We start from the raw sequence: 16,400 nt of genomic DNA, 5'->3' as shown, positions 1-16,400 counted from the left end.
TGCTCTTTATGTCTCTGGCTTTATAGTCTAAAAGTAAAAATACTACTTTCCCATCTCCCTTGCAGCTACAGGTGGTCATATGTCATAGTTTTGGTGACTAAAAACACACTGCATAGGGCAAATACGCTGCAAAAAACCTTTTTAAAGTGTTAAAAAGTAAAGACGTCACTTTGCCTAACCCAAGCCACGGTATTTGAATCTCCTTGTATATAAGGAATATATGAAGAAGCTGGACAGTGACTAAGTAAGACCAAAGAAGAACTAACACCTTTGAATTACGGTGCTGGTGAAGAATACTGAATATATCGTGGACTGCCAGAAGAACCAACAAATCTGATTGGAAGAAGTACAGCCACAATGCTCCTTAGAACCAAGGATGGTGAGACTCCATCACATGTACTTTGGACATGTTACCAGGAGGGACCAGTCCCTGGAGCACATAATGCTTGGAAAAGTAGAGGGTCAGTGAAAAAGAGGAAGACCCTTAACGAGATGGATTAACACAGTGGCTTCAACAATGAGCTCAAGAATAACAGGGACAGTGAGGATGGCGTAAGATTGGACAGTGTTTTGTTCTGTTGTACAAAGGGACGCGATGAGTTGGAACCAACTTAATGGCACCTAACAACACATGAAAGAAGGAGAAATCAAATTTTCCCAATCTTCCATACTTTGATAAGTTTCAGCACATAAGCACAGTGCTGTACAAACTTATTTAAAAAAAAAAAAAAAAAAAACTCAATTATTCATACCAACGCTCCCACCAGATAATGTAACTGTTGAACTGTTGGATAAACTCCCTGCGCATGTGATTGGGAACTCACGCTGTCTTTTACATATGTGGAAATACAGTGAGGGTAGTAATATCATACAGTTTTAAAATAACTTTCTGGTGGCCTAACTTTATACAGGAATAAACTCTAGAAGAGAATAGTTGACCGCATGTCCTTCAGCTTTTCATAATAAGGCTTTTGACAAGAGCTCAGACCACTCCAGGTTATATCCCCTGATAGGGAGCAAGCCTGCCGGTATTGTACATTACTAAAGGCAGAGTCACATACCCAGACTAAAAGATGGGAAGATTGATAACGTCACTTAGAAACTGACACTCTACTCATGTTCTTGCCTGAATACATGTCCTCCTCATCTCTACAAGTGAGTCATAAAATGTCTACATATAAAGCTGCAAGGTCTGTTGAAAAAGTAATTCAGGATTGGCTCAAGGTCCCAAAGTCCCCCAAATCGAGGCAAGGATGATTTCTTAGCCTGGATAATTGTAACCCATTTATCAGCTGCTTGCCATGGCCATATGGTTTCAAGCAATTAGAATATCCAGTGAACTCATCAGCACAAATTGCCTGCAAAATGTATACCAAAGTAACAAAACAAATGTCTGCACTCTAGAGAGCTAATAATATGAAACAGTTATATTTTATATCAAAAATATTTCTGGTGACATTAAGCCATTTTTTTCAGTCACTATTTAGAACAGTTCTCCTTCCTAGATGCTTGTCAGAATTACCTATGGCAATCCTCCCTCCCATCTCAAGATTCTGATTCCACAAATCAGAGGGCAGGGCCTAAGCATCTTTAGTTTTAAAAACAAAACTATGACCACATGATTCTCATATGCAGCCAACATTGAGAAACACTGAATTAGACAGTATGAGCCTGCAATATTTAAATATCAGGATATAAACACTCCTCTCCGCCTTCTGCAAAGCAAGAAAGCATGCTGTTGGATTATATAAAAACCATCTGAAATTATTAAGACTGTGGGTTAAAAATAGGTAGGCCCGACATAGTGAAATGTCGGCTCGCCAAGATCCTATCTGCCCTCAGTGCCAACTCCTGTGATAATGATCAGATACTTTAAAAGCACCAGTTGTCATTAAGCATATACAGCGCACTCCATAATTGATCTGGTATCAATTTACGTAGTGTTCTGAAGTTTACAAACAACTATAAACTCTCATTTCATTTTCTGAATGATTCTATGCGATAGCTAGAGAAGACACTGCCATTTTTAAAATGGGGAAATTAGTCCTGGCAAAGTTGTGTTTATTAAGTACCTAGTGAGTGCCAGGAATTGTACCAAGTCCTGGGTCCACCCAATATAATAAAAGTACATTCCCTGGGGAAGCTTATAGTCTAATAAAGGAATAAGAAGTATAGTAAGTACAATGAAAAAAAAAAAAAAAAGCATGGTTGTAAGGTAAGCACTGAATCCAACCCAGAAAAGAATGATAGCTATGTTTATAAAAAGCTTTCCAAAGGAAGTGACACTTGACTGTGTCACAGGACAAAACACAGACCAGTTTAATATCAATAACCCCAAAAATTCACTGAGTTATACAAAAAGTAAAAATAAAAAAGGGTGCTGCATACCTGTCCATAATCTGCTTTATACAGTGAAACGTATCTAGGGTATCTGTGTAGGCATCTCAGTAGAAATGCTCATGCTATACACACGCTCTGTTTCCTGTGTGGACGAAACAGGATACAGATAGTGAGCTAAGCAGCCCAGCCACAGGATTAACTAGATGGACAGATTAGACAGTCACAGGTATGTACACACACATACACACACCCCAAAACCCAAACATCTACAACCACTAAACGCAGAAAGTTGAGCTTGAAAACAAAAACACTGAAGAGGGTCTTACAGAGTTCAAGTACTCAAGTGATAACGATGCCTTGCTTTCTCACAAAAAAGAAAAAAGGAAAGTGAATGCTTCTTTCCACGAAAGGAACAGTTGGTTGTGCATGTACTAATTGCTGCCACTAAAACAGGCAGAGTGTGCGAATTTAATAAAATTTTCTAATTAAAATCCTTTCAGAACTTGCACAAACATTACATATTGGAAATCATCTTCACTGTTTCTCCTGTATTAGGTTAAGATACATTTCATCTTAAAATTAGAAAATTATAGTCAGATAGATTTTCTTTCCACTTACAAAATTACTTATAGGTGTCACTTCACAACTGAGGAGAAACCCTCCAGTAGACTCCTCACTTCACAACTGAGGAGAAACCCTCCAGTAGACTCCACAAAGCTAATATCTACGTAAGGCCAGCAAACACTCAGAATGTTAAATACACTGACTGGCAACCATACCTGTAGCTCAGTAATGGGACGTGAAATGTTTCCTCACTGTCCCTATTTAATGAAAAAAAAATTTTTTTTTTTTTTTATCTAACACGTCCCCAGTCTACACAATACAGCTTTAACTTGAACGTATTTTAGCTTGTCAACCCCATCGCTAGTATCTTCCCATCCCTGGACTCCAGGAACTTGCAAACATAAAAGAAGATTCTTTAGAGTACCGTTTTTGGTTTTCCAAAATAAAACAAAGTAGAAAAAGCTGAAATGTACAACTAGGAGAAAATAAGCTGTATATGTAAATAATGAAAAAACTGTAAGAGCTTTTAAATAAAATGGCACAAAATCTTCATGTTGACCCATGTAGTTACTTTTCACCAACATCCTTAATATTTCTAGGTACACAGCGTCGTACACAGTTAGGAAATCATGTAAGTAAGGCTTTTTATACGTAGTGAAACATTTAAATCAATTTCCTTTTAAATTTCTCTTAAGAATAATTCATAGTGGTGCTCTCTGAATATGAAGCTGTTGGTATTCACACAGTTTGTGTGTGTATACTTGTGTTTAAGCTTAACCAGACACTCTAGGTATGTAGGCAGAACTTAATACATAGTCTCTCTAATGTCAAATACTAATCACGTTTTTACTCTGGCTTAAATGTATCTATTTTAATGTGTTTTCTAAAAAGTTTCATAAATGGACAACAAAATGAAGATGAGAAAATAAAAAAACGACAGCAGAAAATAGTCAGATGCATATAATTTCACTGACTTTTCTAGCCAATTTCCTGAAATAAACTTAAAATTAACCCAACAACTGAGTGCATAAATTACATAACTCCACTAGTTATTTCCCACTAATTAGAGTTTACATTTGACTCAAAACAAATTTGTCTAATAATCCAATTATGGAAAAATCTTAAAACTGGAAGGCTCTTGGCTACTTCTTAGGTGATTTGCTTGTCACTAAATTCTACAAAGCCTAATCTGGGCGGGGGGGGGGGAATGGAAAAAGAAAAAAAAAGGTATTTTGCTTAGAAAAAAGTTACTGAAATATAATGCTCCCTTAGGGACCACCAAATCGCAATCAAGACATTAACAAAAGCACTTCCAGTACAATCATCTGATTCTGACTTTACTTGTATTACCCTAAAAAATTCACCCGTGAAATACACACACACACACAAACACACACTTCTTTAAGTATTACTAACTTAACTTTATGAAGCTATGAGAGAAGAGTACACCAATAGAAACTATTTAACAAAATGGCCAAGGGATCACTTTCTTCATAAAGCTTTAGGAGTGAATGGGTGAAAAAGTTTTATTATTCATAGATAACTGATCAATTCCATGTTAAAAATAAATATTTGCAGCTGTAAGTATTCACACCTATTAACTAAGATACCTAAAGCATGGAATCAGGAGTCAAGAAATCAAATGACATATTGCATTGGGCAAGTGTGCTGCAAAAGACCTCTTTAAAGTACTAGAAAGCAAAGATGTCATTTTGAGGACTAAGCTAAGCCTGACCCAAGCGTGGTGTTTTCAATCACCTTGTATGCATGTGAAAGCTGGACAATGAATAAAGAGGATCGAAGAAGAATTGGTGCCTTTGAATTAGGTGCTGGCAAAGAATATTGAATATTGGACTGCCAGAAGAACAAACAAATCCGTCTTGGAAGAAGTACAGCCAGAATGCTTCTTAGAAGCGAAGATGGTGAGACTTCATCACACGTACTTTGGACATGTTATCAGGAGGGATTAGCCCCTGGGAAAGGACATCATGCCTGGTAAAGGAGAGGGTCAGTTGAAAAATAGGAAGAACCTCAATGAGACGGACTGACACAGTGGCTGCAACAATGGGGTCAAATATAGCAAGGATTGTGAGGATGACGCAGGACTGGGCAGCATTTCCTTCTGTTGTACGTGGGGTCACTATGAGTCGGAACTAACTCAATGGCACCTAACAACAAAACATTGATACTGCTGCACCTTGAAAAGTTTACCAGATAGGTAAATTTTGGTTCAGCCAACCAGTGACAGATGTGTCGCTGCAAAACAGACGAGAAAACTCTAGGTACTGGCGTTATGTGATCTCCAAGATCTATCATTAACTGAAAAAAGCAAGATGCTGAAAAGCATATGTTAATAGGTTATTATTTTTTGAAGAGGAAAATAATACATTCATTCACACACAAACACCCAAGCCTTTGTATTTGCTTGATATGTGCAGACTGTCTTTGGAAGGATGCAAAAGAAATGTTATTAGCTGCCTCCAGGGAGTGAAGCTGGATGGGTGGGAACCAGGTTTAAGAGGTAGATAGATGGTTCAGGTATACCTCTATTGTTGCAGTTCACTCACTTGCAAAACGGAGTAATGGGAGTACCTATTCTTTTGGTTTAGTGATGATTAAGTGAACGCACTAAAAATGCTTAGAAGAATGTCTGACACACAGTTTAAGTGCTACACAGTACTAGTTATCTTCTGTTATTATTATTGCTATTGTATACTTTTTGAGTTCTAAAACAGGCAAATATATTACCTATTGAAAACTTTAATTATGTGAAGATCAATGTTTAAAAATAACTACAGGGCATAAGTATATTTAAAAATCACCAAAAATGGAATAAACTGTGAATGTTAAATTTTCAAGAATATTGAAAGTAAATTATCCATTAATTCATGATCTGATCATGAACTCTATATTTATTTTGCACCAGCCAGGGACAAAGCAAACTTTCAACTTTTAAAATATTGTAACGTGGATTCAAAAAACAGTAGCATAGAAATTCAGTGGGTAGAGCTACACTACTATAAAAAATAAAGTTAAACACAGATTATAGTGTAAACAGTTTATATTTAATATGTTGTTAGAGAATGTAACATCACCACTAATACTAACAATAATGGTCATGCTTGGTATAACAGACCTGGTCATTGTAAATGTGATAATGACCAAGTGGGCACTGGGAGTCAGACCTGGGTGGGGGATCTTGGTTGGGTCATTTATTGGCTATATGATCATCAGCAAGTTATTTAGTTTCTCCAAACCTCAATTTCCTCATTTATGAAATGAAAGTAAAACCTATTTTATACAGCACTGTTAACAAAAATTAAATGAAGCAATATGAACTAAGGGCCCGACACACAGTAAGCAGTCCTTTCATTTGAGGATTCTAAATACAGACTTTGGTCTTAAAAAATAAATTTTCATATAATGACTGAAAATATTCACATCAATGATTCTATATTAACCATTCAGGTAGAATTAATGGGAAATAACTACCAAGATGCTGAAATGGGTGATTTATATGAATTCATATAGAAATAGAAGCTGGTTAAAACTACATTTTAAAAAGGCACAGGGAAAGAGCAAAAAGAAAGTTTGATTACTAAACAAAACATTTTAAAGCATTTGTTAACCCCAAATTCACTGAAATCTCAAACTTATTTTTAGAAATACCGGATGCCAGGTTTCCATGCCAGGAATTTAAGAACTCGGTGCTTAAACATTTGCTGAAAACAGATGTGTCATTGTATGACATTGGCACCAGATTTCCTGGAAAACGCCAGATGCAAAGTTTGGCCAGATACAGAACCCAGAGAATCTGAGGGCACCACCTACATCCTGCTGCTTCTTTCTGCACCAGACATCGCACAGCCCTGTGAGGTCTATTTAAATTCTATTAGAGTTTCATGCCTATGCCAGGACACCAGGGAACATAATGTTGGGGGAATGGGTCTCTTTTTATACCCTGATTTGAGAATGTTTAATCAAGTTGAGTTTATGCAGTTAGAACATCAATACCACAATTATCACTAAATGGATACCCAAATCCACCAAGCAAGACATCTGGCTGGGATCAATTCAGTAATATTAACGTGATACTCAAAAAACTCATCGAGAAAAGATGAGAGGCTGGCTATCAGGACAACATAACCACGGAAACAAAAGCTGAGTCTCTAAAAATTCGCCTCAAATCCATTTGCAGCAATTCCATTCTACTAGCAATACCATCAATATAATACTATATATATTTCAATGTGTGCTCATATTTGATGATCTCATTTAAAATTTAAATAATACTGGCTTATATATTGCATCTATGCCATTGTACGGTAAGTTTAGAAAACAAATAATTATTTTTGCAGAATACAGAAAGTTCATAAGCTTTGAGTCAATAAAGGATAATTTAAATATATAAACAAAATTTCTGCACAACAAAAATTAACCTGAAAAAGCAAAGTAACCAATAGCTTAAATTTTTTGTAGAAAATATGACATAAAGATTAATATCTTTATAATTTAAAGAGTTTAAAGAAACTAGCAGGAAAAACAATAAAATCCTAACAATAGGTGAAAAAGACAATTTGCACAGAAAAAAAAATTTTTTAAATAAACATAAAAAAATTAGACTCTTTAGTCATGAAAAGTCATAAATGACCAATAACTCAATAAGTTTCTTCCATAAATGCTGACTGAGTGCCAGCTATGTGTCTGGAGCTCCTAAAATACAGCACTGAGTGAAATGAATATGATCACTATTAAAGTATCACTATTAAAGGTACTGCTCAGAGTGAAGTGGATTTGAAGCACTTACTTATGAAGATCAAATACCACACTTATCAGTATGGATTATACCTCAACATAAAGAAAACAAAAATCCTCACAACTGGGCCAATAAACAACATCACGATAAATGGAGAAATGGAGAAAAGACTGAAGTTGTCAAGGATTTCATTTTACTTGGATCCACAATGAACACCCTTGGAAGCAGAAGTCAGGAACTCAACAGACACATTGTATTGGGCAAATCTGCTGCAAAGGACCTCTTTAAAGTGTTGAAAAGCAAAGATGTCAACTTGAGGACTAAAGTGCGCCTAACCCAAGCCATGGTATTTTCAATCACATCATATGCATGTGAAAGCTGGTCAATAAATAAGGAAGACCGAAGAAGAACTGATACCTTTGAATTGTGGTGTTGGCGAAGAATGTTGGATATACCGTGGACTGCCAAAACAACGAACAAATCAGTCTTGGAAGTACAACCAGAATGCTCCTTAGAAGCAAGGATGGTGAGACTGCATCTTACATATTTTGTTGTCAAGAGGGATCAGTCCCTGGAGAAGGACATCATGCTTGGTAAAGTACAGGGTCAGGGAAAAAGAGGAAGACCCTCAACAAGAAGGACTGACAGTGGCTGCAACAATGAGCTCAAGCATAACAACGATTGGAAGGGTGGTGCAGGACCGGTCAGTGTTTCGTTCTGTTGTACATAGGGTCACTATGAGTCAGAACCAACTCAATGGCACCTAACAACAACATTAAAGGTGCACCTGACCCAAGCCATAGGTTTTGAATCGCCTCATGTGCATGCGAAAGCTTGACAATGAATAAGGAAGACCTAAGAAGAACTGATGCCTTTGAGTAGTGGTGCTGGCAAAGAATACTGAATATACCATGGACTGCCAAAGGTACAAACAAATCTGTCTTGGAAGAAGTACAACCAGAACGCTACTTAGAAACAAGGATGGTAACACTACATCTCACGTACTTTGGACATGTTATCAGGAGGGACCAGTCCCTGGAGAAGGACATAATGCTTGGTAAAGTTAAAGTTAAAGGTCAGCGAAAAAGAGGAAGACCCTCAACGAGATGGACTGACACACTTACTGCAACAATGGGCTCAAGCATAGCAACCATCCTGAGGATGGCGCAGGACCAGGCAGTGTTTTGTTCTGTTGTACATAGGGTTGCTATGAGTTGGAAGCAACTCAAAGGTATCTAACAAGAACAACAACATTAATTTGGGGATCTAAAAATTATAACTCTAACACTTTTCAGGTTAAAATAAAACTAGTACCTATTCACAGAGCCAACAGCAATTCAAATGTAAACAACTCTTTTAGGAAATAGTCATAATCAAAAAGGAAGAAAAGGCTACCAGAAATTTCATTTATTTATGAGTTCATTTATCACTATGTGTTCCCCCTACTGGAATGTAAGATCTCACTGAGTAGGCATCTTGTGGATCACCACTGTGTCCTTTATGTCTAAAGCAGGGTCCAGAATGAGAAGGTGCCCATAAACATTTGCAATACAACAGATGAATAAATACAGAAACATAGTGACTGTGGTGTTATTTAAAAAACCTCAGTTACACAACTCATTCTATACAAAGCTAAAGTAACAATGTGGAAAAACAATCATTATTAGGAATATATTGCTGGCATCTAAAACATCAGCATATAGACAATGAATAGAAGTGAACGTGCAAAAATGAAAACACATGGGGGGTGGAGTTGTGAGACAGTTGTTAAATATTTAAAGAGATGATATTTAATTTATGAGAAAATAACACCTTGGTGTTCTCTGCAAGAGGATAATTAGGTAAAATATTTTAGTGTCAGTTTCTACTATGCCATCTCCCTCTCCCACAAATATTTTTACGTATTTCTTAATAGTTCTACAGTTCTTTTCCACTTCCTCTTAGAGCCCATCTATGTCTGTGGTAGGGAGGGTCGGGGCGGGGGATGAGAATTAACACTGTCTAAGGCATTTTTCCTATGTAGCCCAGACTATTCAAAGTTTCAGTCTCTACAATCTCCTAATGAATGAAACGAAAAGAAAGGGAACAAAAAGTGAATCTTTGAACTGAACAATCAGGAAATCCAAAAATCCCTCTTTATTTCATGTTTAAGTATATTACTTGTTCTGGATTGAATTGTGTCCCTGAAAAATGTGTGTTATAAAGCCTAATCCCCTATACCATGGGTGTGACCACGTTTGAGAATAGGGTTTTCCTTGTTATATTAATAAGGCCGTATTAGTATAGGGTGTGTTTTAAGCCAATCACTTTTGAGATATAAAAGGAGCAGACCAGGCACAAAAGTAAGCAAGTGTGAATGGGGGAAAGGTAAATGCCACTTGGAGATCTCCAAGGAACGTCAGGAACAATGCTGGAGAAACTGAGATGAGGGTTTTCCCCCGGAGAGGACACAGAAAGTCTTCCCCCAGAGACAGTGCCCTGAATTCAAACTTCAGCCTCCTAAACTGTGAGAAAATAAATTTCTGTTCCTTAAAGCCACCTACTAGTGACAGCTCTGATATAGCAGCACTAAGAAAGTAAGACATCACTCACAGAGTTTAGAATAGTCAGGAAACTATCAATGAGAACATGCAGATTGCCATCCCCTTACTACCATCTTGCTGCTTTTCTTGGGAAAAAAAAAAAAAAAGGGATTTCAAAAATAAGTAAAGGTAATAATCACGACAGTCTGTTTCAGTATTTTACCTCAGAAAACATAACTTCCTGATTCAAAAGAAGAGGCAGATTCATAGAAAAGGAAAAAAAAACTGTTGAAAATATTTTTGTACAGATGTTTGACATGGAATCTTCTGGACATCTACTGGATGTACAGAGGAAGATCTAGAAAAGACCAACAATAATCTACAAAATTAGAATAACTTTCTAGACATATGTAAAGTTAAACGAATTCATGGTAAATAATAGATAAAAAATATCTTTACTAGTTTTCAAAGACTTTCCCTTTATGCTGATTTTACAAATGGATTTTTTTAATTCCTCCAAAACAGCATTCTCTGGTAATAAATGTTGTGTTAAGAAAAAGGAATTAAGTAGTTAAAGCAGGATTTAAAAGCTGAAAGATTAAAAGTTTATATAAAAATCATTGAGATTTCTGTAAAAAAATACCAGGAACTACAGATTAGTTTAAAGTGATATATTATTTATTAGTAATAGTTCAAGATATAAAAATTTTACCATTATGAATGGTTTTCTCATCTTTCCACCTACATGTTTGTTTACATTAAGTGTGTGAAAATGTTCACTCAGAAATTAAAGTTAATTACAAAAAAGATATAGCAACCACAGGTGGAGGAATGAACTAAAGAAGCACAGATCTCATAAATGTTGTTGAAAGCTATTGGTACACATTTTCTAACTCCAGAAATATCTGACTCTTTCCCTGGATGCTCACTTGAATACTTATCATTTTTTAAGAGGAAAAAAACCTTAAAGCCATATTTTACTGAACGTGGTTTTTTGATCACCTGTCACTGAATCACTTGGGGTGCTTTCTACTGACTACAGAGTCTAGCACTCCCATTCTCAGAAATTCTCAATCAATGGGCCTGGAATAGGCCCAGAAATCTGGCATGTTAACATGCAACCTAAGTGATGGCCTTAGAGACAATAAGCAATCCCTCTTCTTCATGTTATGCCATTTAAACCTAAAGAGATTAACTTAATTACCTGAGCCAATTAGCAGCAGAGCAACAACGAAAACTCACCACTGCTACCGCCTAGTACAGTCGTCTTTGCTATAAATGAGTTTACTCTTTACTAGCTCTTCAGCATATACTGTAATAGCTACTCTTCCACCTCCATGCACTGTCAGTGACTCCAAAGTAAATTGGTAAAACTACACATACAGAGACAAGCAAAAGGAAAGGAGTTCACACACAAGGGTGGTGAGATCATAGGTCAATTGTCATTATTTTTATTCTATACAAGCTATTAAGCTATGTGGGCAACTAATTCAACTGTTTTAAAATAAAAATAAACTAATAAATAATTGCACTTTGGTGCATGGCACTAAATTAGATCCATTACGAAGATACAGGAGTTCAATCTATCACCTCTTACATTTTTATGATGAATAAATATTTTCCATAACCTCTGAAAAATAACATATTACTTCATGTATGTGTGTACATAAAACTTTAAGAAGCTGCATTAAACTATTTTACTATCATTTTGTGCTCTTCCTAAAACATAGGTCTGATGCCCACACATCCACTGGTTTAAAGCCCCCTGTGTTCAGGAGAAAGATTCCTCAGGAAGTCACACGAGGTTCTCCATACTACCTGATCAACTGTATGAAATAAACTATGGACAACTTTTCTTCTGGAGAAAAACGTGTATACTAGGATGTAAAAGGAGATGAAATCAGAACAGTAGTGTCAGGGTGTAAACATAAAGGTCTTCCTTAACTTACCCACTCAGTCTTGAGCCAATCAATACTTAGAAACTTTGCTCAAGGTCAAGTCCTTTAAGACTGGCTCCATAATTTGATACAGTGTTTTTAAAAAATACATACATAAACAATAGTATGCAGTTTTTTAAGGGTACATATATAATCCACCCATTGCCTTCGAGTTGATTCCGACTCAGAGACTCCACAGGTTTTTCAAGGCTATGAATCTCTACAAAAACAGACTGCCACATCCTTCTCTCAAGGAGCTGCTGATGGTTTCAAACTGCTGACCTTCTAGTTAGCAGTTGATCACTTTAACTATTGCACCACCACGGCTTCTTAACAGTACATATATATGCATGTTAATACATAGAAAAAAAATGACTTGAAATATACATACATCAAAATATAATTACCTCTCAAGAGATGGGGGGAGAAGTCTAGGGCCCTAACACTAATGCTTTAATTTTTCAGAAGGAAAATATATTCATTTATTACTTGCGTCTATGAAAGCAGGAGCCACGGTGGCTTAGTGGATAAAGCACTTGGCTGCTAACTGAAAGGTTGATGGTTTGAAAACACCAGCCACTCCACGGGAGAAAGATGTGGCAGCCTGCTTCCACAAAGATTACAGCCTTGGAAACCCTACGGGGCAGTTCTACTCTGTCTTAAGGGTTGCTATGAATCGAAACTGACTGCAATGGGTCTGGTTTGGTTTTGTTGGTACACTGAAGTATTTCTAATTCTCAGGCTTAGTTAGACATACCATTTCTGCACTTCTCTATAATTCTCCTGCACAACTCCAGTAGAGCACTGAGCTCACCATCCATCATAAAGGCTAATATTCTCTGATTTCATCTCCTAGAAGATAAGGTCTGTGTCTTTCTTCTCAGCATGTATATCATTATTAGAGTTTCTGCCATATTACATGCAGCGTTTATTGAATGCATACTCTGAAACTCCTAAGAAGCTAAATTATTCAAAGAAAGAATCCTTTGGCTATTTCTAAAAATTCACTAATCAGAAAATTTCTTTTTAACATACACCTTTAAAAGGCAGTTTGGTATAGTGGTTAAAAAGCTAGACTAAGAGTTGTAAGATGCATGTGAAAGCTGGGCAATAAAAAAGACGACCGAGGAAGAATTGATGCATTTGAATTACAGTCTTGGCAAAGAATATTGAATATGCCATTGACACTAGAAGAATGAAAAAATCTGTCTCGGAAGAAGTACAGCCAGAATATCCTTAGCAGCAAGGATGATAACACTTTGTCTCACCTACTTTGGCCATGGTATCAGGAGGGACCAATCTCTGGAGCAGAACATCATGATTGGTAAAGTAGAGGGTTAGTGAAAAAGAGGAAGACCCTCAGCAAGATGGACTGACACAGTGGCTACAACAATGGGCTCAAATATAGCAATAACTGTGAGGATGGTGGAAGACCAGGCAGTGTTTTGTTCGCTTTGTTGTACACAGGGTCACTATGAGTCGGAGCTGACTCCACAACACCTAACGACAACAAAAGTTCTGAAGTTCTGGTTTTAAATCAAACTCTAGAAGATAAACTGTAATGTTTGACAAGTTACTGAATCCTCATTTTCCTCATCTATAAATCATGGATGAGAATATCTTTCTCCTAGATTTTCTGGGAAGATAAAAATGAAAGGTTTATAAATTAATTAGCACAGTACCTGATACTCAGCAAATACTAATCACTATTACTCTACTAGGAGTCCCTGGATGGCACAAACAGTCAAGCATTCAACTACTATACAAAAGATTGGCAGTTCAAATCCACCCAGAGATACCTTGGAAGATAGGCCTGGTGATCTGCTTCTGAAAAGTCACAGCCTTGAAAACCCTATAAACCAAAACCAAACCCACTGCCATCGAGTCAATTTCGACCCATAGCAACTCTATAGGACAGAGTAGAACTGCTCCATAGTTTCCAAGGAGCACCTGGTTAACTTTGAACTGCCGACCTTTTGGTTAGCAGCCGTAGCTCTTAACCACTACACAATCAGGGTTTTCTGAAAACCCTGTGGAGAAGTTCTACTTTGTACCCATGGCATCACCATGAGTTGTAATCAACTCGACGGCAACTAACAACTGCTGTTTACCTTCAATTACTAATACTAAAGCAATAAAAAAAAAAAAAAACAGATCTACTGCCGTCGAGTTGGTTCCAACTCATAGTGACCCTATAGGACAGAGTAGAACTGCCCCGTAGAGTTTGGAAGGAGAGCCTGGTAGATTTGAACTGCTGACCTTTTGGTTAGCAGCTGTAGCACTTAACCACTACACCACCAGGGTTTCCACTAAAGCAATACTGTCATATAATTTTTTGCTAATCAGAAAGTGTTACCAAAACTTTAAAATATCTACTTAACTTCTAGGAAATAAAAAACTCAGACAATCTAGCTAATGTGAGTGATGAAACTAGTAATTTGAAGTTCATCAGGTCTGTGCAAGTAAAAAAAAAAAATGAATGCTGCAATTAATTTGACAGAGTAACTTCTATACTGATACATGCAAATTAAGCATTTTTAACCTTTATTCCAATAAGAAAAGTTTTAATCATCTTACTTCACAGACTTGTTATGTTCATATTCAGTTTGTACATGTTATTAAGCTGTACATCACTATTCTTCTTGAGGAATATGTTAACTATCCAAGTTATTAATATGCCAACAGCGTTCAATGATGACTCCCACAGTTAATTGGCTAAGAAATCTTATCCAAAAAACGTAACGAACAGATTCAAGCTGAACTTCAGAGGAAGCTTTGGATAAAGATCTACAGTTAACCGGTTTGAAATTATTGTTTCTTTTCAGTTGACAGCTTTAATATTTATTATGAAAACACTCAGCATTTATATTTAACCTTACCATGACCCATTATAATGTATCATAATATAAATTCATCATAGATCAGATATCCAAAGCACACATTTTAATCCCACAAATACTTTACAAGGCATCTAGTATATTCTGGACTGAAAGAGTAAAGAATAAGAAGTTATTGCCAAACAGGGGCAGGGGAAGAATTTACTCATACACGTTAAAAACCAGAAATGTAAGGGAAAAGAAAGTCTACAGAAGCAAATGGTGTTAAGAGAACGTGTCAAACCTTTATTTTGCCATTATTTTCCTTAAAATATTTATTTTCTCTATTGAATTACTTGATAGTAACCAAATTCAATAACCCAACACTTCAAGTCTATTATTGATAGGCAGACAAACAGACAGATAAACAGACGAGTGCGTATGCATATCACTTTCCTCTAATCAATTAGTTCCTGCGGAAGGCAACACATCTTCTCAAAAAAAAAAAAAAAAAAAAACCACCTGAAAATTCAAGGAAGTATATTACCTGTGTTTGGTTTGGAAACTCTGGTGGCATAATGGTTAAGTGCTATGGCTGCTAAGCAAAAGGTCGGCAGTTTGAATCCACCAGGTGCTCCTTGGAAACTCTACAGGGGAGTTCTACTCTGTCCTATGGGGTCGCTATGAGTCAGAATCAACTTGATGGCAGTGGGTTTGGTTTTTTTTTGGGGGGGGTATACTCGGTCTATAATTTTGTATCACAAAGCAAGAGGAACACAACAGGCACAAAACTGGGCCTATTTCATCAACAGCTGTAATGGTTAATTGGCTCTTTATTCTTCCATGTAGTTTTATAACATTATTTCAACTAAGGAATACTTTTCAAAAATCATTTTCAATGATTCTCTTTCCTCGATCCCTTAAAAAGCAGATGTCCTGCCTCAAATCTGATGTAGACAGCTTTCTTGCTGCTGAAGGAACTGAGAGAATTCAACAAAACAATTCCTTCTTTGTGCAGAGTACTCAAGGGAAAAGCAACTCGCTAAGAAAAAACAATAATTCTAACAGCACAATTATTAATGTAATCAAGGAACAGCAACTTGCAATTACTGTAACATTGCTCACCTGCTCATTTTTGCAAAGCCACACGCTGTTGCCACTTAACACAGTAAAGATTTTGGCTTTATAGCCTCTCAATTCAAGATATCCACATTTCTCAGGCGCAACAACTGCTTGAGACTGTGAGGTAAGGGGTTGTGATTTCAGCGCATTTAACAGTATGCTGATCCAGTCATTTCTCTCCTCTGAAAATGAAGACAAGAGAAAGAGCATAAATCCATATTTATGTAAGTTATATAGACACAGAAATATGAACAATTATCTGCAACAAATAATTCACAGAGTCTTTCCCACAATGACAAAGCTAAATGCTACTGTACGCAAGGACAAACGGCCCAGTTCTGTA

General features: G+C 36.6%; 1 protein-coding gene across 4 annotated transcripts in view; it reads right to left on the bottom strand.

The window, feature by feature from the left end:
• Nucleotides 1-16,400, bottom strand: part of ARAP2 (ArfGAP with RhoGAP domain, ankyrin repeat and PH domain 2) — a 247,799-nt gene that overhangs the window by 132,127 nt on the left and 99,272 nt on the right. For all 4 annotated transcript variants that reach the window (XM_049886379.1, XM_049886382.1, XM_049886381.1 and 1 more), the window contains exon 9: nt 16,061-16,239. In XM_049886379.1, the coding sequence (XP_049742336.1) occupies nt 16,061-16,239 (179 nt within the window). The remainder of the gene's footprint in view (nt 1-16,060; nt 16,240-16,400) is intronic.

This window comes from Elephas maximus, chromosome 5, assembly GCF_024166365.1.
Source record: "Elephas maximus indicus isolate mEleMax1 chromosome 5, mEleMax1 primary haplotype, whole genome shotgun sequence".
Lineage (NCBI taxonomy): Eukaryota > Metazoa > Chordata > Mammalia > Proboscidea > Elephantidae > Elephas > Elephas maximus.
This window is presented reverse-complemented; position numbering and strand designations above follow the sequence as displayed.